Source organism: Eschrichtius robustus, chromosome 12 (genome assembly GCF_028021215.1).
Source record: "Eschrichtius robustus isolate mEscRob2 chromosome 12, mEscRob2.pri, whole genome shotgun sequence".
NCBI classification, from domain to species: Eukaryota; Metazoa; Chordata; class Mammalia; order Artiodactyla; family Eschrichtiidae; genus Eschrichtius; species Eschrichtius robustus.
The window spans coordinates 88,458,757-88,484,412 of NC_090835.1; the positions used below are offsets into that span (position 1 = coordinate 88,458,757).

General features: G+C 42.8%; 1 protein-coding gene across 3 annotated transcripts in view; it reads right to left on the reverse strand.

The window, feature by feature from the left end:
- CARMIL1 (capping protein regulator and myosin 1 linker 1) overlaps positions 1 to 3,912 on the reverse strand; it is a 320,425-nt gene extending 316,513 nt beyond the window's left edge. For 2 of the 3 annotated variants that reach the window (XM_068559097.1, XM_068559096.1), the window contains exon 1: positions 3,216 to 3,912. In XM_068559097.1, coding sequence (XP_068415198.1) covers positions 3,216 to 3,255 — 40 coding nt within the window. In that variant the 5' untranslated portion in view covers positions 3,256 to 3,912. The remainder of the gene's footprint in view (positions 1 to 3,215) is intronic. The other variant, XM_068559098.1, reaches the window with a different exon arrangement.
- Positions 3,913 to 25,656: the final 21,744 nt, after the last annotated feature.

Sequence of the window (25,656 nt, forward strand, 5' to 3'; positions counted from 1 at the left end):
CTATCAGCCCCCTGTACCACACCTCTCCCAGAACTAAAGCGACCCTTCCAAAGCCACAGATCTGATCATGTCCCTCTTGCTCTATGAGCCACAGTCATCTTTGGATTAACCCAAACCTTACAGCAGGCCACTCAAGGCCTTTCACACTCTTCCAGCTTAACTTCTCAGCACACGCCCAATTACTCTATCCTCTCCACCCTTTACACCCCTAGGGTCCTGTATATATTATTCTCTTTCCTGGGCTGCACTTTCCTTATTCTCCTGCTGGTTAGATTCTACCTTCCTTCAAAACACAGCAAACTCCTTTATACCCCCACCACTCTGAATTGTGTATTATAATCATTTTGGTTTATTCATATATTCAACAAATATACCTAGTGTGCCAACTACTCTACTAGAGGCCGGGCTAGAGATGACCCCTGCCTTCCACAAGTGCTTACCATCTAGTGGATGATCGTAAGCCACTAGATGGATTGATGTCACTAGATGAATCTGCACTCACTACCATGAGATCATGGACAAGAAGATACATGAAGGTTTCAGGGAGGAGGGGACCCTTGAGCTGAAGCTTGAAGGAGTAGGAAATAGACCACTGGTTTCCAAAGTACAGTGTACAGTACAATCCATTGGGGTGCAGGAAGAAAACAGAATTTCTACTTCTATTTGCAACGTGTTTCAGTTTATGTTTTAGATTACACACAGTAAATGAAGTATGCATGCAGCTTAACAATATATGCTTATTAAGGGGTGATCAAAATATTCTTATTGGAAACCCACCACAAAGAGTTTAGAGCCACTCAGATAAGAAGAGTAAAAGAGGGGAGGATAGGGCAGTACCAGCAAAGAGAAGGGCATGGGAACAAGAGAAAGTACAGTTTGCCCAGGGAACAGCAATGAGGTGGAATGTTGGCGGGGGCGGCGGGGGATAGGTCGGGGAGCTCACTGCACGGGGAGTTCTCTAGGCAGCTCCTATCTCATCAGAACTCAAAACAGGTAGAGGCTACTCATCCCTCCCCTAAAAAGAACTGTGGGAAATGAGCATCTGAAAGTGATTTAAGAATATATACACAAAGAAAAAGATGGTAAAGTTATATACCCATAGGTCAAAAGTAGCTATCTTGGAGTGGTAACATGGGTGACATATATTCTCATTCTTCTCTGCATTTAATTTTTTTAAATAAAAAGCCTGTATTACTTTAATAATCAGAAAGATACACAACACATTTTTTAAATGCCTTGGGGGATTAGCTTCAGGGACTATATTGAGGTTTTTCACATGGTTGCCATTTTGAACTGATGAGAGCAGAACTCCTGCAAGCACTTGAAATTAGAGACTAAAGCAGATGCAGGAATTTCCCCTAGCCCAGGCCAATTAGACCATTTAAAGGCCCAGAAAAATCATATTGGGCCTATCACAAAAACACGTGTCCCTTGTTTGAAAGATATGTGAGATAGGCAGGACTCGATAAACACAAAAATTCCATTTCTAGATAAATTCAACTTTTAAAATATACCAAAGGATTTATTTTGAGGACCGTCAATATAAACCAGGTACCTTATTTCCATCCTATCCTTCATCGCCCTTTTTCTTGGGTAATCACCTAAACTTTTCACCACCAGGCTCAAGGACAACTAATTAAAAACTCTGCCACCTTCTTTAGTTATCCTTATCCCCTGGCCAGCGAGGCAAACCCTCCCCTAAATTCTCTTTCTCAGGACCTCTGGAGGCATCTTCAGAGGTTCTGGGTGTTTGTTTCCTTCCCGGAAGGGTGTTGGAAAGATCTCAGCCTCCCAGAACTAGATGGACCACTCACTCCCAGTGGACTCTACAGGGTTGGGGAGAGAAGAGGCATGATTGGGGGGGGGGGAGGGGGGGTAGACTTCATACCCTAAATTCGGTAGTTAGGTTTAATTCAACAAAAGCAGAAGCTTCCATCTTCCATACAAGCCTAGCAACAGCTTCTTCACATCTAGTTTCACCTGCTGAGTTAACAGTCACTAATGGAAGAGCACACACAAACTCCTCCAAAGTACTACTGCTAAAAGGTGAAACAGAGGGGCAAATTCCTCAGATGCAGATGAATGGGCGGTTAGAACTCGTCAGCACTGATTAAACATCATCTTTCTGAGCTGTAGCCTGTGTAGTGTGCCAAGAATGGGACAGTAGGAATATAGGTCATTGGGGCTCAAAACACACACGCACACAGAAACACATATCTTGTTACAATACAACATGCTACATACACACACACGCTTAAACGCTTGGTTTTCCGAACACTCTTCCCCCCAAACCTCATTTGAGCTCTGCCATTTTAACCCTCCACATAATTAAGTTAAACCCCAAGACAAAATATTCACCCCCCCCCAAAAAAAACCCTCAAGGGACTCAAACAATGGGTCACCTTGCATAGGGTACCACACACGAGTTCCCTAAGAGATCGGGGATGGGGAGAATCGGTAGGTTAATCATTACTGAAATAAGGCTTTTATCATTAACCCTCAATTTCCTGGCCCGAGTTTGCGTCAGTCCTGTAACCCTTTCGCTCCCAGTTCGCTAGGCGAAGCCACGCCTTGCTAGGCTCAGTCATTATACCGGACTAGCACCCCCCTCCCCCATGTCTGTACGTCACAGGGGCACCTCCCGCCGGTTATTTCCTGGGGACACGGGGGTCCTGGCACATGCCGGAGGCGACCCACTGTGCGCTCGCCAGCACTCCCGGTGCTGGGCTTTCCCGGACTTCCCGAGTTGGGGACACTGGGCTGGGCGCTATAAAGGATTCTCCTCGCTTCCAGAACTCCCCAAACCCTGGCAGACCGCCCCCTTCTTCCGCCAACCTGGACCCCCGGTCGCGGCGGAAGGAGGCGCCTGGCGGGGGTGGGGGGGGGGGGGTCCCGGCGGCGCAGCAGAGTGCGCTCCCGGGGCTCCCGATTCCTCCCCGCGCCGGCCCTCTCCGGACTCGGCTTTGCAAGCGGTCAGATGGGAACAAACTTCCCGGCGCCCCCCAGCGACGCTGCCCGACACCACTCCGACCCCAGGGGCGCCGGGACTTCGCGGGACGCACGGGAGGGCAGAGGTGGGAAGGGAGGTGGAGGTGAGGGGAGGTGGACGCAGAGGGGGAGGTGAGGGGGAGGTGAGGGGGAGGTGAGGGGGAGGTGAGGGGGAGGTGAGGGGGACGCAGAGGCAGAAGGAAAATCAACCACCGCGCGACTCTCACCTATCAACTCCCTGGGCACCTCGGAGCTGTCTTCGGTCATGGTGGCCTTCTAGGTGCGGGGGTGCTGCAGGTCCAACTCTGATTTATAGCTCCCCACCCTACCCTGAACCCCTCAATTTCTTAGAGGCAGATGCAGCTTGCAAATGGGAATAGGCAAGAAAGCGGGGGCGGAGATAGAATTTTGCCGCGCCCCCCGCCCCACCAAAAAAAAAAAAAAAAGAGTTGCAAATCCGAGGTGGGTTTGCGGCTGCTGCTACATGACGCCTCCTTGCAGTTCCTGGCGGCGGAACGGAGACCCGGCAAGATTGGGAGCGGGCGCGGGGCGGCTGCGGCTCGCGGCTCCCGGCGGCGCTGCTCCGGCTGCTGGCAGCTCCCGCCCGGTTCCGGCGCCGCACCTACGGCCCTAGGTGAAGGCGGAAGGCGTGGGGAGAGGCGGGGAGAGCGGCGCGGGGCGGGCGACTAGGGTTTCCTCGCGGTCCTGCCGGGCTTCATCGGGGCGGGGGCCGCTTCGGCGCTCCTCCTCCTCCTTTTCCTCCTCCTCCTCCTTCTCCTCCTCCTGCTCTCCTCCTCCAGCGTTTCCTCCTCACCTCGCGAGACCCGGCCTCCCGCGCCCAGGCTCACGTTCCCCGGCGTGGGCCGCACAGCCCGGCGGCACGCGGCGCGGGGCTGCGGCGGCGGCGGTCACGGTGCCCCTCCTCGCAGCCTCCCTCCCGAACCGCCGAAGCCCTGCGTCTGGAGAGGGGGCGAGAGAGCCCGGGAGCCATCTGCTGGCTGCTGGGGAGGACAGCCGGGTGGGCCTCGGCTGCCCGATTCCCCGTCCCCACCTCCCGGCGGGCCGAGGGCGCCAGGGGATGGGAGGCTGCAGGCTCGCGCAGATTCCGCAGACCCGTCTGCACGGAAACCGGGTCTTTCTGGGAGACCCTCTGCCCCCTTTCCTTTTTCAGCCCTCCCTGTGACTGCTGACGTTTCCTCAACGTTACTAATTTTCCATTTCTGGGGAGCAGGAGCTAGACGAAACCTGTAAACACTAACCATATGTTAAGAAAACACTTTTTTGTATGCTCAGCGGGCGCGCCGCCGCTGCTGTTTCCCATCTCAGACACTCGAAGTAGGAGAGCGCCCGGAAAATGCCTTTCACTCGCTGCGGAACCTCCTTTAACCCCAGGGCATATTCGGGCAGCTGAGCGTAATTCACAAAGGCCAGAATAAGCCTGCTGATAGGTCTGCCGGACCTGGCCCAACTCCCTCCGACTTTCCCTGGGCTCCACCCCCAGAGAGACAACTTCTAGGCAACTTCTCGCTTCAACTGCTGCATCGGTGCCTGGCGGCTGGGAATGCCTGTCGAATCAGGTTCTGTCTCTAAAGGACGGAAGGAGGGGAGGGAGAAAAGGAAAGGGAATCCTACGCATTGACAGCCTAGTTTTAAACACTGCCGTCGACCTAGGATCCCCAAGAATCATCTTCAGCCTCTCCGCCAGGCATTACCGTTAAGGCATTTACCAATCTGGCCCCTTCCCACTCTTACAACCTGACTCTCCAAAACTGTTTGCTATTTGCTTTTCCCTTCCTGTTAAGGTTATCTGATTCTTACCTATGTTTTCAACTCCAGCCCGATATGTACCTTCTTTGTGAAGATTTTCCAGGGTTTTTCAGATCACTGTGATCCCTCTATTCAAATCCGCTAGAATATATTGCCTGAAACACTATTTTCTATGCCCGGCCACACAATGCCTTGTTTCATTACTTGTGTATTTGTCTAGTTTTACTACTTAACTCTTGCTTTGTTCCCTGAGTTGGTGTTTATCTGCCCAACTAGACTGGGCGATTTAAAGGCGAGAGTTTATCTCAGACTTTTGAACCTCCTCAGCAGATTTGTGCAAAATAGGTGTTCCGTAAACATTTGTTAACTTACTGGTTTTAGAGCTTCGGACCTCAGACTCCCTACTGTTTCTCAGATGTTGGCGATTTGTTGAAGATAGACCTGTCCTTTACGCGTTAAATATCTTTTTAGGCAACAAATGGAAATTGACATCTCAAAACCATCTTCCATTCAACTGTGTGTGTTAAAGAGGATTTTGCCTCTCATTGCGGTGGCTTCTCTTGTGGAGAAGCACAGGCTCCAGGCGCATGGGCTTCAGTAGTTGTGGCACGTGGGCTCAGTGGTTGTGGCTCACGGGCTCTAGAGCACAGGCTCAGTAGTTGTGGAGCACGGGCCCACTTGCATCCTGCTGCAGCATGTGGGATCCACCCCCGGACCAGGGCTCGAACCCGCATCCCCTGCGCCGGCAGGCGGACTCTCAACCACTGCGCCACCAGGGAAGCCCTGTTTAAGTCTTATAACTAGCACTGATGAACTGAAACCTATTAGTCAGAAAGGAAGAGAAAACCGGCTTTTCAGGGAATATCTACTGCACCTGAACTTTTAAGATGTTAAACACAATCGCAACAAATTTAACACATACCCAGAAACAAAATTATTTTGCGAAACTATACATGGACTTTTATTTTTAGTTCCAAGGTAAACATTCATATCTCTATTGTATATTTTGTAGTGCATTGTGGTGAGAAAATATGCTATGAATTTAAAAATCTGCTGAAAATATTTAATGTCTATAATGGTCTAACATACTCTCATTAGAACCATATCATATAGGGAGCTGGTGGTGCAGTGGATAAGAGTCTGTACTCCCAATGCAGGGGGCCTGGGTTCGATCTCCGGTTAGGGAACTAGATCCCACATGCGTGCTGCAACTAAGACCCAGTGCAAACAAAATTTTTTTTAAAAAAAGAACCATATTGGGGCTTCCCTGGTGGCGCAGTGGTTGAGAATCTGCCTGCCAATGCAGGGGACACGGGTTCGAGCCCTGGTCTGGGAAGATCCCACATGCCGCGGAGCAACTAGGCCCGTGAGCCACAATTACTGAGCCTGCGCGTCTGGAGCCTGTGCTCTGCAACAAGAGAGGCTGCAATAGTGAGAGGCCCGCGCACCGCGATGAAGAGTGGCCCCCACTTGCTGCAACTAGAGAAAGCCCTCGCACGGAAACGAAGACCCAACACAGCCATAAATAAATATAAATAAATAAATAAATTTTTTTTAAAAAGAGCCATATTGTATAATGATTAAACCCATGGAGACAAAACAAAAATTAAGAAATCAGCAAGCTAAGGACAGCAAAAAAAAAAAAAAACTCCACTATTTACCCAAATCCATTTCTGATCTTGCCTACTGCCTTAAGAACTGGTTTTTAAACTGGAAGATATTCGGTTCTGTGGGAACCAATGACATTTCCACTCCCCAAGTAGTGACTTGCAGACTAACTTCCCACCCTTAGCAACTACTGTCGGTCTGGGGTCTGCTTAATGAGGTGTGTGTTTCTCAACTGGGTTAATTAGACCTTTCAGGGAAAGGACACAATGAAATACTAAGCTTATAAACACCTCTAGGAAAAAATTAGTTTATCTCTGATTAGAAGACAATGAGAGGTAAATGTCTATTGGACAATATGGCTTTAAAGTATTTACAAGTGATATTATATTAGATTTGCTTGAAAAATAATCCATGGGAGAGGGGTTGTTTGTGGAGTGGGGTGGGGGACTGAGTAGGGATACACATGAAACAAGAGGGGCCCTGTACTGATTTTTGTTGTAGCTGGATAATGGGGTACATGGGAATTCATTGCTCACTTTTAAGGGTGTTTGAAATTTTCAGTCATCATCATAATCAGAGCAAATCCTCAACAGATACGACCAAGAGACGAGGAAAGTCAACTCAGTCATTAATGCAGAAAATATCTATTTGAGTGTGCCATTATCAGAGCTCATAGTACAATTGTTTTCCATATTCAGAACACTTGAACAGAGCACTTCAACAGATGCGATAGTGCTGTGATTCAAAGAAGCAATTGTTTTCATTTTAATGATAATAAAATCAGAATGCATTTTACAATTGCTGTAGACAATTAACATCATGCTTCTCATACCCCACCCCCAACACAAATACAAAATCTGCTATCAGATCACTGGTGCATCTAACAACTGATGACCTCTGACAAATAAGGAGATAAGGATTTAGCATATTTGAGTTACCCAGTGACCTCTTAGGTTAGAAGGTGTACTTACTATATCTTTATCACAACTGGGCATAAGTTCAGATTTGTGGGGTAACTTGCTCAAAGTTGCAAGAGTTGAACCTAGATTTGAGATCTCCAGGCCAAAGTTCATTTCACTATGCCACTTCACCAGCCCCTTGGTCTGTGTTCCATGGAAAGTGCAAAGATGGCCAAGGTTGGGACCCACCCACCCACAAGGAGCTCCACCTCTAGAAGGAAAATTAAGGTGACCTTCGATTGCCCTGCAACTAGTCCAGTGCTGACCACGCAGTAGGTGGTGAGCTAGTTGAATCTAACTGAGCAATTTTAGAAAATAATAAGATAAATGAAAAGTGTGCGGGACTTCCCTGGTGGCGCAGTGGTTAAGAATCCACCTGCCAATGCAGGGGACATGGGTTCGATACCTGGTCAGGGAAGACGCCACATGCTGGGGAGCAACTAAGCCCGTGAGCTGCAACTACTGAAGCCCGCACACTCTAGGGCCTGCGTGCAACAAGAGGAGCCACCGCGAGCGATGAGAAGCCCGCCCCCGCTCGCTGCAACTAGAGAAAGCCCACGCGCAGCAACGAAGACCCAGTGCAGCCAAAAAAGAAAAAGGAAAAATGTGCTAGTTAGGTGCAAAATGATGTGTTCAGTATATGCTATAGAAATTCATAGAGGTGGTGGGGAGAGAGCACTAAAAGGAGGAGAGTCGTTTTATAATGTCACTCAACAAATGTGAGGGGAGCACTTACTATTCGCCAGAGGATGTAATGGTGAATTACACAGATGCTTCATGGAACCCTCAAGAAACAGTCTGGGGGCGGGGGCGGGGAGAGAGAAAGAGGCAATTACTATAAGTGCGGACGTGGAGAAAAACAGAATTATGGAAATGAGAGGACCGGGGGGGGGGGGGGGGGGGGTGCGGCGGGTGGAGGAGAGAAAGGGAGTGAAAATGTTCCTGGTAGCAGGGACAGCATGTGTACAGGCCAGAAGACAAGATAAAAACATTGAGAAACTGAAATAAATTCAGTGTTTGTTTTGGCTGCGTGGGGTCTTACTTGCGGCAAGTGGGCTCTTCGTAGCGGCGCGTGGGCTTCTCTCCAGTTGTGGTGCACAGACTCCAGAGCACATGGGCTCTGTAGTTTGCGGCACGCAGGCTCTCTAGTTGAGGTGCGCAGGCTTAGTTGCCCGGGGGCATGTGGAATCTTAGTTCCCTGACCAGGGATCGAACCCTCGTCCCCTGCATTGTAAGGCAGATTCTTTACCACTGGACCACCAGGGAAGTCCCAATTCAGTGGGTTTTAATCAATAGAGATGGAGTAGGAACAGAAGGTTTAAAAAAAAAAAAAAAAAGAGGAACGTACCATGCAGGACCTCATGAACCACTAAATGAGCTTGAATTTACCCAAAGAGCAAAGAGTAATTCTTGAGAGATTTTGAGTAAGGCAGTATCACACCAGATTTTCTTGTTTAGAAAGATTACCTAGTTGGAACAATTAAAAAGACTGGAAGGGAGGCAAGAGTATTCGAAGTAGAGAAGTTAGGAGGCTGTTGCAATAGTGAAGCAAAACAAAAACACCATAGTAATCTGAGCCAGGGTGGTGACAGCGGATGGACAGATCTGAGAGCTGCAGGTGCGGGAGGGGAGGAGGAGACAGGGAGGCCCAGGGTCTCCCCATCAGGAGGCAGTGGTTGCTAACTGCAAAAGGGAGCCTGGAGGAGAGCATATGTGGTGAATCAAGATGAGGGGTTCGGGTTTGGTCTGAAGGGGTGGAGGTACTGCGGGACATCCAAGGGAGATGTCCGTTAGGTGAATGGATATGGAAGTCTGAAGTTCAGGAGACATTCTGGTATGTAGACTCAAGATCCATCAACATACGGCATATGAAATGATAGGATTTAGTAGGAAAATCTAGCTTATCTGATGAGATGACAATGGGGGTTGGGTACATTGTTACTAAAGGCAACCTGCCTCTCGGGAAATGGGTGAGATCTAACAAGGCAAGTATGCAGTATGAGGAGGAAAGGAACTCTGAAGAATTGCAGGCATCCAGAAAAAGAAGAGCTGCAAAGGAGACTATAGCAGTTATCTCTTGCAGTGTAACAAATTACCCCCAAACTTGGCAGCTTAAATCAACAAACATTTAATATGTCAAAGATTCTGTGGGTCAGGAACCTGGGAGCAGCTTAGGTGGGTGGTTCTAGCTCAGAGTCTCTCATGAGTTGGGATCAGGCTGTCAGGTGGGTCTGTGGTCAATTGAAGGCTCAACTGGGGCTTCCTCTGGTGTGGGCAGGTGTCAGTTCCTTACTGGTTGTTGGCTGAAGCCTCAGTTCCTCAGGACACACAGGGCTGCTTGAGTGTCTTCATGAAGAACAGCTGGCTCCCAGAGTGAGTGATGGGGGGGTGGAGATAGAAAATACAGTGCCTTTTATAACTGTATCTTGGAAATGACATACCATCATTTCTGCTGTATTCTACTGTCACGTAGATTAAGGAATCACCCCAGGACAATGAGAGAGATGACACAAGAACGTGAATACCAAGAGGCAGGGAGGGATCACTGGAGGCATCTGGGAAAATGGCTACTATAGAGTCAGTGAAGGACCAACCAGCAGAGAAGTAGTAGGAAACCGGGAAGATACGATGTCAAGTTGGGAAGATGTGAAAAAATAATATTTCAAGAAAGGGGAAATGGTTTAACAGTGTCATGTTTTGCTAAAAAGTCAAATGTGATAAGGTAACATGTATTTGAATTAGCAATAAGGGAAGCATTAATTTGTTTTTGTTTTTGGGAGAGATCAATTTTTGTAGAATAATGGGGGAAGAAGATAAATTGCAATGGGTTGAAGAGTGCTTAGGAGATGGAAAAGGAGAGGAAAACAGAATGCAGATAACTCCGGAACTGGGGATATGAAGGAGAATAAAGGCAGAGGAATAGCCAAAAGGCTGTATAGGGGACCTTCTATTAAGCATTGAGGATTTAATACTTGCATTTATATAACTATGCTTCTTCCCAGTGAGAGTAGAAGAAAAAAAACACACATAGAATCCCTAATGTAAACAGTGGACTTTAGTTAATAATATTGTATCAATATTGGCAATTGTAGCAAATATACCAAACTAAAGTAAGATGTTACAATAGGGGAAACAATAGAGAGTGAGGAGGTATATGGAAATTCTCTGTACTTTCTATTCAATCTTTCTGTAAATCCAGAACTGCTCTAAAAATAGTTTATTCACTTATATTAAAAATGCATAAAGCCACAAGGAAAAGAAGATAGGAGACAGTAGCAAACTAGAAAATGTAACATTTTGGAAACGGGGAAAGTCAGTGGAGGAATGGTAACTAACTTAACAGACCAGGGAAAGACAAATTCTAAGCCAGAGGGGAGAGAGCAAATAAAAAGCAAGCTAATTTCTATAGCAGAGCCCAAGAAAAATCTCAGGAACTAGAGATGCAAATGATCTCTGAATGCAGAAGTGCAGAATGAGAGAACAACAAAAAACAGGAGGATTGGTAAAGAGTTTAAAAGGAAGAGTTAGACACTCCATAAATTCCCTCCTCTATCTCACGCAGCCAGTCAGCTCTGCACTGCCTTAGACTGGAGGCTTACTCTTAGAAGAGATTGAAACCAAAAGGACCTAGTCTTAGAACAGCAGAAGGTAAAAGTGAGACATCGTACCATACAGAAAAGAGGGAAATTTAGAGAAAAATCTACCTTCTAAATATAAAGCCACCTCAAATTGTTTCTCTGCTTGATTCTTAGAAGTCTTAGCAGCAGGGTTTATAATCCTGGCATCATATTCCTCTCCTAGATTACTGACTATCCTTAAAAGAAAAACCTGTGGGTTACTGATATGTGTTGATTTGCCAGTGAAAAGACCAGGTCCCCACCTATCACCCTAAATTGAGCCCCACCAGTTGAGAAGCCCCATCCACTCATGTAGAGCTTCAGATCACTGTTAATATAGACATCCAAGGAACACTGACATTTGAGGAAATCCTCTATCATGAGAGCCAGAGACCAAAACAAACAAGCCTTAACAAGGATCATAGAAGAGCCTGGGAGCAAAAGAAAACTTAAGAATCCAGAGTGAGGGAACTTTTGCTCGAGGTCATGATGGAATAATAAGGATTGGACATTTCCTCCCTTCAAAAACTAGAAAATAGTACAAAATATAAGGAACTACTGTTTTTCAGACATTGAACATTAGATAGGACAGGACTGTGATCCTTCAAAGAAGGGAAGCAGACGAAGTGAGCACTACAATTGCCCCAGATTTCTACCTGGAAATAACTGGATGATGGGTGCAAAGAGGGGGACCCTCAACAGAGTCCACTGGGTCAAGGAGAGGTAAAGTTTGGAGAGACAGAGGTGGCTGTATCTTGTGAGGTAGAGTTCCAAGGAGGAGCGAGCTGTACTGAAAATCAAATCAATAAATCAAATCAATAAATTTGATACAATTCTAGGTGCATTGATCAAGACAAAAAGATACAAGATACAAATTAGCAGTATGAGGAATTAAAGAGGAGGCCTCACTACAAACATTAAAAAGATAATAAGAGGATACTAAGAACAACTTAATGCCAATAAATTTGATAATTTAGTTGAAACATACAAAAGACAGAAATTCCCAAAATTGACTCAAGAACAAACAGAAAAATCTGAAGAGCCCTATATCGATTAAAGAAATGTATGTATATATTTTGGCCATGCTGCGTAGCTTGTGGGATCTTATTTCCCCAACCAGAGATTGAACCCAGGCCATGGCAGTGAGAGCACCGAGTCCTAACCACTGGACCACCAAGGAATTCCCTCACGTAAAGAAATTTGAATTTGAAATTAAAACCTTCCCATAAATAAAAGGAGAAATAATCACAAAACACCTCAACAGATGTGCACACTCTCTCTCTCACACACGCACACAAAGACAAAATTCAATACCCATTTATAATAAAAACTCCAAGTAAACTAGAAGAAAAGACAATTTCCTCAACTTGATAACAGGCATCTATAAAAAAACACAAAACGGGGCTTCCCTGGTGGCGCAGTGGTTGCGAGTCTGCCTGCCAATGCAGGGGACACAGGTTCGAGCCCTGGTCTGGGAAGATCCCACATGCCACGGAGAAACTGGGCCCGTGAGCCACAACTACTGAGCCTGCGCGTCTGGAGCCTGCTCTCCGCAACAAGAGAGGCCACGATAGTGAGAGGCCCGCGCACCGCGATGAGGAGTGGCCCCCACTGGCCACAACTAGAGAAAGCCCTCGCACAGAAACGAAGACCCAACACAGCCAAAAAAAATAAAATAAAAAAACAACAAAAAAAACAAAACCAAAAACCTATATACCTAATGATATAGACTAAATGCTTTCCCCATAAAATCAGGAACAAGAGAAGGATATCTACTCTTCTTACTCGTATTTAATATTAGGCTAGAAGTCTTAGCTATTCCAATAGGGCAAGCAAAATAAATGAAAGTCATAGTGATCAGAAAGGAATAAAAAGCTTTGTAGACAACATGATTGTGTTCATAGAAAATCCCAAGCAAACTACAAAAAAAAAGCTACGAGAAATAATAAGTGAGTTTAGCAAGATTGCAGGACACAAGGTCAATATATAATCAATTGTATTTCTGTATGCCAGAAATGAAAAATTAGAAATTGAAATTTTAAAATTATAATTTATGATGGCATAAAAAACATGAGATGTGTAAAGATAAATTTAATAAAATGTGTGCAAGACATGTACAATGAAAACTATAAAACATTGCTGAGAGAAAGTAAAGAAGACCTAAATAATTGGAGAATACAGCAATAACAATGGATTGGAAGATTCAATATGATTAAGGTGTTACTTCTCCTGAAATTGAACTAGAGATGGTAATGCAACCTCAACCATAATCATAACAGTATTTTTGTAGAAATTAACAAGATGATTCTAAAATTCATATGGAAATTCAAAGAAACTAAGATGACCAAAAAATTTTGAAGAACAAAGTTGTAGAACTTATACTACCTAAATTCAAGACTTAAAGTTATTATAATTAAGATGTGTGATATTGGCATAAAAATAGACTTATAGATCAGCAGAACAGAGTAGAAAGTACAGAAATAAGCCCACACGTATTTGATCTATTGGTTTTTTGTTTGTTTGTTTGTTTTTGTTTTTTAACAAATTGCCAAGGTAATTCAATGGGAAAGAGCAGTTTCTTTGATGAATGATTCTGGAATAACTGGCTATCCCCATGGAAAACAATGATCGGTGACCTTTATTTTATGCCATAAAAGATAAATTTCTAAATGGATCAAAAATTAAATGTAAAAGTTAAATCTATACAAACTCCTGGAGGCAACACAGGAGAAAATCTTCATGGCTTTGAAGTAGGCAAAACATTCTTGTATGCTATACGTAAAGCACAAGCATAAAAGAAAAAATTGGACTTTATCAAAATTAAAAACTATTGCCCTTTGAATGACGCTGTTAAAAAAGTGAGAAGGGAGAACATTTTCTTCTTTTTTTTTTTTTTTTTTTGGCCATGCCTCGTGGCTGGTGGGATCTTAGCTCCCCAACCAGGGATCGAACCCGGGGCCCCAGCAGTGAAAGCACTGAGTCCTAACCACTGGACCGCCAGGGAATTCCCAGGAGAACATCTTCTCAAGACATATATCTGGCAAAGGATGATATATGGAATATACAAACATCGCTTACAACTCAATAAAAATGGGCAAAACATTTGAACAGCCATTTGCCCAAAGACATATGAAAAGGAGCTGAATACCTTTAGTCATCATAGAAATGCTAATTAAAACCACATTGAGATACCACCACTCCCACTAGAATGGCTAAAATTAAAAAGGTTGACAGTGTTGGTGAAGATACAGAGTAACTAAACTCTCATACATTGTTAGTAGGAATGTAAAATGATACAATTACTTTGGAAAGTATTTTGTCAGTTTCTTACAAAATTTACCAAATACTTAATATACAATCCTGCAATTCACTCCTATATATTTACCTAAGGCAAATAAAAAGGTATGTCCACACAAAGACTGATACATGAATATTTATAGCAGCTTTATTCACCATAGCCAAAAAACTGGAATCAAACGAAACATACACAACAGATGAATAGATAGACAAATGTAGCACATTCATACAATAGAATATGACTCAAGAGTACAAAGGAATGAACCAATGTTAACTGCAACATCATGCATGAATCTCAAAAACATGCTGGGCAACATATTCCAGACACAGAAGAGTACATGCTGAATGATACCATTTATGTAAAACTCTACAAAAAGGACTTCCGTAGTGGTCCAGTGGTTAAGAATCCCCCTTCCCATGCAGGGGACGCAGGTTTGATCCCTGGTCAGGGAACTAAGATCCCACATGCCGCAGGGCAACTAAGCCCGTGTACCGCAACTACTGAGCCCACACGCTCTGGAGCCTGTGCGCCACAACTAGAGAGAAGCCCCTGCACTGCAAGGAAAGATCCAATGTGCCACAACTAAGACCCGAGGCAGTCAAAAAAAAACCAAAACCGAAACCAAAACAAAAGAAACTCTACAAAAGACAAACCTAATCCATAGTGACAAAAAGCAGATCAGTTGTTACCTGGGGCCTGAGGCTCAGAGGTATTTGGGAAGGGGCCCAGGAAACAATTTGTAGTGATCAAAATATTTCACAACCTGATTGTGATTGTGGGAACAGAGTGCATACATTTGTCAAAACTCATTGAATCGTACACCTAAAATGGATGCATATTATTGTCTGTAAGTTATGCCACAATAAGGTTGTTAAAAATGTCTGTAATTATATCATCAGAGATTTAAAAAAAATCACTGCATCCACGAAAACTAAAGAATCCATGGGGATTCTATTTTAGAAATCAGAGAAGATAAAAGAGCTCTCAGAATTTTAAAATATACTACCAGGAATTTTCATTTCTGGAGGCCCTTGGGAAGAATCTGTTTCCAAGCACATTCAGGATGTTGGCAGAATTTAGTTTCTGGCAGTTGTAGGACCCAGGGCTCCATTTCTAGAGAAGCTGCTGTCAGCCAGAGCCCATTCTCAGCTCCTAGAGGCTATTCACATTCCTTTGTATGTGCCCCGTCCCCATTTCAATGCTGGCCAAGATAAAATCTCTTGCATCAAATCCCTCCCCTCTCCTGTTGCAAATCTCCTTTGCCCCTGAAACACCTGTTCCTTTTAAGAGCTCACCTGATTAGATCAGGCCCACCAAATACAGTCTCCTTTTTGTCAATCACTTGTGCTGTATTAACATACCCTAATCATGGCAGTGATGTCCCGTAATATCTCAGGTCCCTTCCACACTCCGGGAGAGGGAATGTACAAGGGGAGGGGTCTTTGGGGGTGATTTTGGAATTCTGCTACCACAATAAGGCTGGCCTAAAACTTAGAGAAAAATAATTAGGAGGAAATTTCAACAAATTATTATGTATGGATGCAAACTGATGAGCTACACTTGTGTTTGCTTTGCTTTGCTTTGCTTTGCTTTGCTTTGCTTTGCTTTGCTTTGCTGAACTTAGGTGTGTGTGTGTGCGTGTGTTGTATTTTTAGCATATTGGTCCATTACAAAGTCGAGTAAGGATATCAAACTGTTTTTATTAGTGAATTTAAGTATTTTCCATACTCTTTCTCTTTTCAATTGATACCTATGTACTCAGGATTTGGCTTTATTTGGCTTATCTCTTCTGGAACTTGATATCAGGAAGCATTTCAAGAAGGGGTCTTTGAAGTGGGAGTAAAAAATAAGTCAAGTTAAAAACAAAGACAGGGACTTCCCTGGTGGCATAGTGGTTAAGAATCCACCTGCCAATGCAGGGGACACGGGTTCGAGCCCTGGTCCGGGAAGATCCCACATGCCGCGGAGCAACTAAGCCCGTGCACTACAACTACTGAGCCTGTGCCCTAGAGCCTGCGAGCCACAACTACTGAAGCCCGCATGCCTAGAGCCCATGCTCTGCAACAAGAGAAGCCATCGCAGTGAGAAGCCCACGCACCGCAACAAAGAGTAGCTCCCCAGCTCTGCAACTAGAGAAAGCCCGCATGCAGCAATAAAGACCCAACGCAGCCAAAAATAAATTAAAAAAAAAAAAAAATCACACACACACACACAAAAGTAAAGACAGTTCATGACATTTTTTCAAATTCTCTTAATTAAAAAATCTAGCAACCAAGATTCCCTTCAGTACATGAATGGATAAATAAACTGTGGCACATCCAGATGATGGAATTCAACGCTAAAAAGAAATGACTTATCAAGCCATAAAAAAACATGGAGGAATCTTAACGGCATATTACTGAATGAAAGAAGCCAATCTGAAAAGGCTACTTACTGTATGATTCCAACCATGTGAAATTCTGGAAAAGGCAACCCTGTGGAGACATTAAAAGAACAATGGTGGCCAGGGGTTTGAGAGGAGGAAGGGTTGAATAGGAGTTCAAGGATTTTTAGGCCAGTGAAATTACTCTGTATGATACTATAATGGTAGATACATTTCATCATATATTTGTCCAAACCCTAAGAATGTACAACACCAAAAGTGAACCCTAGTATAAACCATGGACTTTGAGTGACAATGATGTGTCCATGGAGATCCATCAAGTTTAATAAATTACCACTCTGGTGCTGGACGTTGATAATGGGAAAGGTTGTGCATATGTGGAGGCAGGGAGTATATGGGAAATCTCTGTACCTTCCACTCAGTTTTGCTGTGAACCTCACACTGTTCTAAAAAAAGTAAGTCTACTTTTAAAAAAATGTAATAATACCAACAGTAATATCTGCCACTTAATGATGTTAAGCCCTTGACATATTTCATCAGCATTGTTTATATTCTATTTTCCCTTGTTCAGTTTCATCACATGCATTTTCATAAAAATGAGACGACTGCTGCTTAGTTGCTCATCAGCTCAGACTGTGGAGCTCTCCCCAAAAGAGTAACCTTCCTGTGAGACAGCACTCTTCATTAGTATTGAATAGAAAATGTGTGGGATGTTTTGGGCTGCGAGTGGAAATACAGTTTGCCTCTTTAATTGAACTCTTGAGATTGTATGGAAATCATCTCTTCCCCGTAGCACCTTAATCACTCCCATATGGATGAATTCATTCAATAAACACCTCTCTTCGCATATCTGGATTATCGCTAGAAATAGCAGTCCCTGTTTGGGGGAACCTTTGCTGTTTAAGCAGTTCTCAAAGCGTATGAAAGGATCTCCATCGACAGACTCCTGAACCCCAACTTCATGCCCCAGTGTTTCTCCCCCACATCTTTTCTAGAAGTGAAGTAAGCTGACTCTGAGGCTTTTAAATTCTGAATTCTGGCTCCTTCTAACTGAATCATTCCAGCTCATTCTAACTGAGTCATTCCAGAGGTCTGGAGGTCTTGAAACAATGTCTCCTTTGTCCAGGAAACAATAAGCTTAAGTCAAACTGTTCACTTTCTAATAGCCCTGGGGTTCCCTTGGCTATCTAGGTAGGAACTCCATTAGCAAGCCAAATACCCCTTGGATAAATAGGAAATCTACAAATAATTCACCACTACTTTGAATTAGTACAACTAGGAAGTTATCAGACAACCAAGATACTCTAAAAGTGATCTGTGAGAAAAGCAGCATTTAAAAAAATCTGCCCAATTTCTGGCTTTCTTTCAAATGATTACCTTAAACGCGTATTGCACCCTTTGTTATATTTTTAGTTATTTAGATCTCCTTTTTCTCTGTTGTTAAAATTTCTCTGTTTTTAATATTTTTACTGCTCTATGAAGAAATAGCTTTTCTCAAAATTAATTTTTATTTATATTATTTATTTTTGGCTGCTTGGGTCTTCATTGCCGCGCACGGGGCTTTCTCTAGTTGCAGCGAGCTGGGGCTACTCTTCATTGCGGTGCGCGGGCTTCTCATATCGGTGGCTTCTCTTGTTGCGGAGCACGGGCTCTAGGCACGTGGGTTTCAGTAGTTGTGGCACACGGGCTCAGTAGTTGTGGCTCACGGGCTCAGTAGTTGTGGCTCACGGGCTCAGTAGTTGTGGCTCACGGGCTCGAGAGCGCAGGCTCAGTAGTTGTGAGGCACAGGCTTAGTTGCTCCGCGGCATGTGGGATCTTCCCAGACCAGGGCTCGAACCTGTGTCCCCTGCATTGGCAGGCAGATTCTTAACCAGTGTGCCACCAGGGAAGTCCCAAAAATACCTCTTTTAACCGTCTGATTTGATTCCTATTTTGGCAAATTGACACTTTGTCAAATGGCATGAGAACAGTATCTACTGTACTGAATAAAAACAACATTTACGGTCCTTCCTTCATTCTGAACAATTTAAACCTTTTCTCATTTAATCCTCAAGACAATTTTTAATATCTGCATTATTCAGGTAGGGAAACTTCACCCCAGAGAGGTTAAACGACTGTCCCAAGGTCACACATCAACACCACAGAGTAGCTCTGATTTACAGGTTGGGTTTAAAATGTTGTGGTAACACCATTGTAAAGCAATTATACTCCAATAAAGATGTTAAAAAATAAAATAAAATAAAATGTGGTATTTCCATTTATTCCTAAAGCCAATAAGCTGCTTAAACAACTGACTACTACTGCCATCTGCTGGTAGCTAGCTGGGTTGCTCTTCCTCAGGTTGCAGTACAGGCACAAGTGATTCTGACACACACTAGTGCCATCTATCATGCTGGCGTCTAGAACAGTGCCTGACACATAGTAGACACTCAAAATTTGTGAAACGAATCTCTGGGAGATCCCAGGAGAATTTTGGTTGATAAAATCTCTCAAGTTGTTCTTTAACTCCGCAAATAACCAAATCCAGAAAGAATACAAAGGCTACCTCCACATAAGACAATGATATTGTTGTAGACTGTTTACTCCATCAATCGTGCCACCTCTGCATTTATATACACACTTCACATTTCATTGCTTTAACCTAGTTTATCAGTTGAGTCTCACTCTTATGTTTCAATCCAGCTCTACTATTTGTACTGTATAGATTTCAGAAAGAATCTTAGTTTTACCACTGGAAAGGACCTGAGAAATCCTGGCTAGTGTTCCTCAAGTCCTGTTTCAAAAGATGGTGATAAAAAAGTGTTTCATAGATAAATAAGTTTCAGCAACGGTGCAATAAATGAAGTTCCAATGGTTTCTTCACAGAAACCAATGTAGAACTTCTCAGAGTAATTAACATGCTACTGTGCCTTAGGGCTTTCTGAAAGAAGGAATATAGGATACAGCACTTCCCAAATGTACTTGACTACTGAATTCTTTTCCATTAAACTTCTGTTAATATCTCAAGGAATGCTAGTGTCCTGCGGAACTCAATTTGGAAAGCTCCAATATCCCAATTCCAGTTATTACAGATGGAGCTGAATGAGAATAATTTCCTTAATATCATTCAGCAGAGCTAGGACTCTCATTTTAAGTGTTCTTTTCACAATATCACTCTTGTTCTATGTAATTTCTCCATGTGAAAAACAAACACTAATACCTACTGACTGGTACAGAACTTTACAGTTATAAAGGGGATGTGAAGTAACATTTAATGAGTGCTGTTATGTGCTCTTTTCTCCCCCTCCCCCCTGCTATCAATGGGCCAAACATTCCAGACCTTATGACTGTTGTATTTCACACCATGAAATAATAAATGAGCCTTCTTGTTTAAACATATCCCTCTGTAGGACTGGTCAATGAGAGTCTGCTCTGAGAGATACATCTTGTTGATTTTCGATGTATCAGCCACATTGGCCTTTTTTATTTTCTAGACAGTTAAACCATTTCCTGCCCTAGACCATTCATACATCCTGTGTCCTTTTCTATTCCTCCTGTTTTATTTCTCCCACTGGACTTCAAGTGCATAGAATTAGCTTAATCATAACTTCTGGTTGATAATACACCATCATCATTGATCCATTCACAGCATCCTGTATTTTAATAAAATAATGAACATAATCCAACCCAAGGGCCAGAATACAACCAGAAATATATTTACCTACATGTTTCTTCCTCATCCCATCTTGCTGCATCTCCCTCAAAGGATAAGCTTGATCTTAAATATTAGATTTATCATTTCCTTGCTTTTTTGTTGTTTTTAATTTGCTCACATGCATATGTGAACACACAAACACACACATTTATTTTCTTTTTTAAGAGAACCTTTTTTTAAAATTTTATTTATTTTTGGCTGCATTGGGTCTTCGTTGCTGCGCATGGTCTTTCTCTAGTTGCGGCGAGCGCGGGCTACTTTTCGTTGCGGTGCGCGGGCTTCTCATTGCGGTGGCTTCTCTTGTTGCGGAGCACGGGCTCTAGGCACGCGAGCTTCAGTGGTTGCAGCACACAGGCTCAGTAGTTGTGGCTTGCGGGCTCCAGAGGGCAGGCTCAGTAGTGTGGCACAGGGGCTTAGTTGCTCCATGACATGTGGGATCTTCCCCGACCAGGGATTGAACCCGTGTCCCTTGCATTGGCAGGTGGATTCTTAATCACTGCGCCACCAGGGAAGTCCCCATTTCTTTTGATTACTTGTTTCTGGGTCACATTCTCTTGCTTCTTTGCCTGAGAATCTTTGAGTAGGTGCTGGACATTGTGAAGCTTACATTAGTTAGTGTCTGGGTTTTATTTTCTACCTGGGGTCCACTTACATCCCAAGTCCACTGAGACCAAGGGACCCATTACATAGTGTCAAGGCTGGTTCAGTTTGTCGATTCCATTGAGATTGTTTTATTATTTGATTCAATTAAATAATCTATTGAAGGTTTAATTTTATTCTGAAAATTTTCCACATTTGCTAAATAAGATCGGGTGGATTTGACTTTTCCCTCTTATCTTGTCTAGTTCTAGGTCACAGATCAAAGGCCATTTTAATGATGTCTCCAAGCAGGTACAGACATTGCCAGGAACCTTGCTGCTCATGAACAGATGAATGTTTCAGTCCTTGGACACCCCACGTTTAGAAAAGGCAGCACTGTCTGTGCGAAAAGCATAAATAATTTAGAGCAACAAAATAGGAACATCTAGAAAGGGAACTAATGCAAAGTCAAGCCAAGTCACAGAAGTATATCACTTAAATGCACAAATGATCTCCAATGAGATCGAGCTCTATCACGGGGCTTCCCAACCCTATTTCTGACATGCACACATAGAAAATAATTGTATTTGTCCAGAACACTGACATAAACAGATAGGGCAACTCTCAACAGGAGGGGGGTCTTTCTAGGGCCTCCAGCACCTCCCCAGGCCCTGCCTGGCTGCCCTGAGGGCTGAGGGGATCAAGATGTTAACATACTTAATATCTATTCACTGGGTGATAGTTGAGATTCTCTAGGCTAAAGGTCCTTGTAATTTTATAAATACTGTTCAAGAAAGAAATAAGATAAAAAACCTACAGTTTCTATGACTCTACAGACTCATAGTCAGCAATTGTTGAGATGTTTAAGATCTGCGCTGACTCATAGTGAGGCTGAACAAGTATTATATATTTGCCTGCCAATCGATTATATAACATCATCTTATTCATGCCTTCGATACACACACACACTAATATATACATACAATTACATAATACATTTTATATCATAGAACATTTCATCATGAAAGCTTTTTTAAAAAACACCTAAACCAGGGACTTCCCTGGCGGTCCCGTGGTTAAGACTCCATGCTTCCACTGCAGGGGACATGGGTTCAATCCCTGGTGGGGGAACTAAAGTCCCACATGCCACGTGGCATGGCCAAAAAATAAAAAAAAATTTTTTAAATCCCACCAAAACCTATTATGGCACTTAAAAAAATTCATCCTCATTAGGTAATCTTATTCACTTTGACTAACGAGGCATAGGAAAGGAGAGCTTCTTGTTTTGTTTTGTTTGACAAAGGGTATACATCTAGTAAGTGAAAGAGCTAGTACTTGAATCTGGGTTCTTAATTATACAATATGAGTACACATGTGACAGCTGAGGAACACATCTTGAACCATCACTGGCAGGTATATTTTTCTGTGGAATGAAAGAGACATCCATGGGCAACATAGCAAATGCCACCATCAGGATGGGTCCTGAAAGAATAAGATCTTGGATATTTTAGTTTTGCTCAAATGCAGCTAACATTTCCAGAACTCGAAAGGAAAGAGGGAGTTTGGTGACATTCCTGTGTACAACCATAAAAGTTTGAATTCTTTTAATCACATGAGGAAAGCTGAAATAGCATCAGTTTCTTTTTCTTGGAACAGACAAGGGCACTCAAGAACAAGGAAGACCGTGTCCCTGGTTCAATCTTAAAGGGGACTATTTTGTTCTTTCCTCTTTAGAATAATAAGCCCCGAAAGAGGCTAGAGAACAACCATGGAATTTTAGAATTACAGTGAACAGCCATTAGATTGTAGCAAAACCAGCCGATGGTCAAATAAGCTTTCAAAAAGAAAGTCCTTCATTAGGTTAAATATATATATATACATTTATAGTTTAAACTTCCTGTACCAAACACACCTGCATGCAACCTCAAGGAAATAGAAAGAACTGAAAAAACTTTACCATGGAGCTATAGTACCCTTGACTAAAATAATAAATACAGAGGATGGAAATCTTAATTCCAAGAAAAAATATACTTAAGCCACAGCATAAGAAATGCGGGTTGGAATTAAGGAAGATTTCACTGACACCTAAGTTTATTACTTACTGGAAGAAGAAACAGGAAAAGGTAGTTAATTTCCTTCTCTGAAGATCTCATTTTGTTTGTATTTTCAATTTATTAAATATAACCACAATAGGCAATATTCAGGGAATAGAAAATACATTTAAATTTTCTATACTCTCATAGTGTTATATTTCTAGCAAAGCAACTGTCACCATTTTTGGTGTATCTTTGGCTACTCTTTTTGAAATATGTGCACTGATTACATAGCTGTTGCTATACCACAACGAAACTTCATATTTTACCATTTTCTTTTTTTTTCTTCTTTTTTGGCCACACCTTGCAGCATGCGAGATCTTAATTCCCCAACAAGGGATCGAACCCGTGCCCCCTGCAGTGGAGATGTGGAGTCTTAACCACTGGACCTCCAGGGAAGTCCCTACAATTTTTGGTCAACATTCTCCAAGTATTTTTCGATATTGCTATGGATTCCATAATTGTTCTTGAAATTAACATTCCATAGAGGAGGTACACTGTAACATTAAACATTGCCTTAAACATTGCCCTATTGTCACTCCTCATTTCCTATCAGTATGAATTATACTGCAACAGACATGTTCATGCAGATAGTTTTTGTTCATGTTTGGACAAGTTTCTCAGGATAAAGTCCCAGAAGTTTGGATCAGAAGCTAGGAACATTTTTTTGTGGCTTCCCAAATTGCTTTCTAAAGGTATCAGGTATCATTTTTATTGCTGTCAGCCATGCCCAAGAGCGCCAGTTTTACTAAAACTCTGCTGGCACTGAATATCATAGCTTTTTACATTTTCACTAATTCAGTAGGCAGTAACTGTTCCCTCACTCTTTTATTTCTTTTTTTTTTTTTTGCAGCCACCGGACAACACAGTAATTAGCAATGTATCTAATTTATCTCTTGACCAGTTCATAGAATGGGATGTTTGGCTAACTCCTTAAAGTGATCTGTACAGGTGGTGACTCCCGTTTGGAACGTTGTTCAATCATTCCTTTTTTGGGTGCATAAATGGAGAAGCCTGTCTTTTCCAAATGCCAGTTTATAGTTCATATTTTTGCAGCTTGATTTAAACCCTGTTTGTATTTTGAAGTACTTGAAACTGAAAACAGCAATTGGGGGAGAAACATTCACAGGCAAGAATATTTAGGAAGAATTTGATTCGAAATATGCACAACTCTATCCAAACCTCCACACATAATTAACAAGTTTTCTAACTGGTGCAAATTATCCCAGCCTTGAAAGAGATCAGCTTGTGCTCATGACTGATTCTCAGCTGCAGTAAGACGATGAGAATCACTTTTAATGTGAAAAGTAAAGTATTTCTTCAGTCCACTAATTCTTTCTGCCCTCAAACATACCTGCTCTAATTAGTTCAATTCAACCCACAGTTATTTAGCACCTACTGAATTCACGGTACTATATACTCTGATCTGCAAAGGCTGCTGAGATGAATAAGGCATGATCTTTCCCTCATGGGACACACAGCTTTGTATTATAGATCAGGGAATATTTTTCAGGTGGCAGATATTTCAGGACTTACCTCCAAGACTGCAATATAACATGTTGCATCTGGAAGACTGTGAAACTTAGGGGGTATTATGCTCTAAGGCATATTTGTCTTGGATTCCATCCAAGAAAGCATCAAACTTTTTTTTTTTTTTTTTAATGATGTAGAATTCCGCACAATGGACGTGACAAGCATCCATGGTAGTAAACCAAGAGATTCTCTGTGGCTTGTAGCTTTAGAAAGATCCCAAATTCCCACTATGTTGCCCTGGGTGCAAACTCAGGGAGGGTAAACTTGAACATAATTAATATTTAGTTAGTAGGAAAAAAAATCAATAATATCAAACCCTTTTTGGAGAAAGATTTTGTGAACAAAGAGATAAACTAGAACAGGTGGGGGGTGGGGGAGGGACAGTCAAGTATGGCTCACGGACCAAATCCAGCTTGTTGCTTGTTTTTGTATATAAAGTTTTATTGTGAAAAAAAAATTTTTTTTAAATGGTGTGGTTTTATCTACGAATGGGCCACACAATATTTCCCTGTAGGGTAGCCTGGGCTCATGTGTTGAATCGAAAATCAATGGCCTTTCTTAAATGACTCTCTGTCTTACCAGAGTATACATTTTCAAATGTTGCTGCCCAGTGTGTGTTGATTTCAATGGTTTAAAACTCTATGTTTTTATTGAATACTGGAAAATACTTTGCTAGAACTAAAAAATGCAATAGCCATTGCCAGGTTTTCTGAACAAAGTGTTTCAATAGCCAATTGATATTGATTAACTCTGTCCTAGTCATACACCCAACTTACACCTGGTTGAAAGGTTGGTTAGTCAAGTCCATTGGTTATCGCCCATCACTGGAGCTCAGGCTTACGTGAACTTTACAAAAGATTGGGCATTGTCCCCACTTCCAGTGAGCATGTAGTTTCCTGGAGGACACAGTATAATATCCAGAGAGAACCACCATCGTGATAATAGCATGCTGCAGGCAGAGTGGGTTGGGGGCAATGCTAATGATAATCAAGTGTGGGTATGAGCTAACATTTGTTAAGTGCCTACCCTGTATTAAGCACTGGGCCAGGCACTTGATATGTATCCAGTCTTGAAATTTTCCTAAGAAGAACATGGGAAACATTTTATCCCAACTTTCAAAAAGTAGACACTAAGACT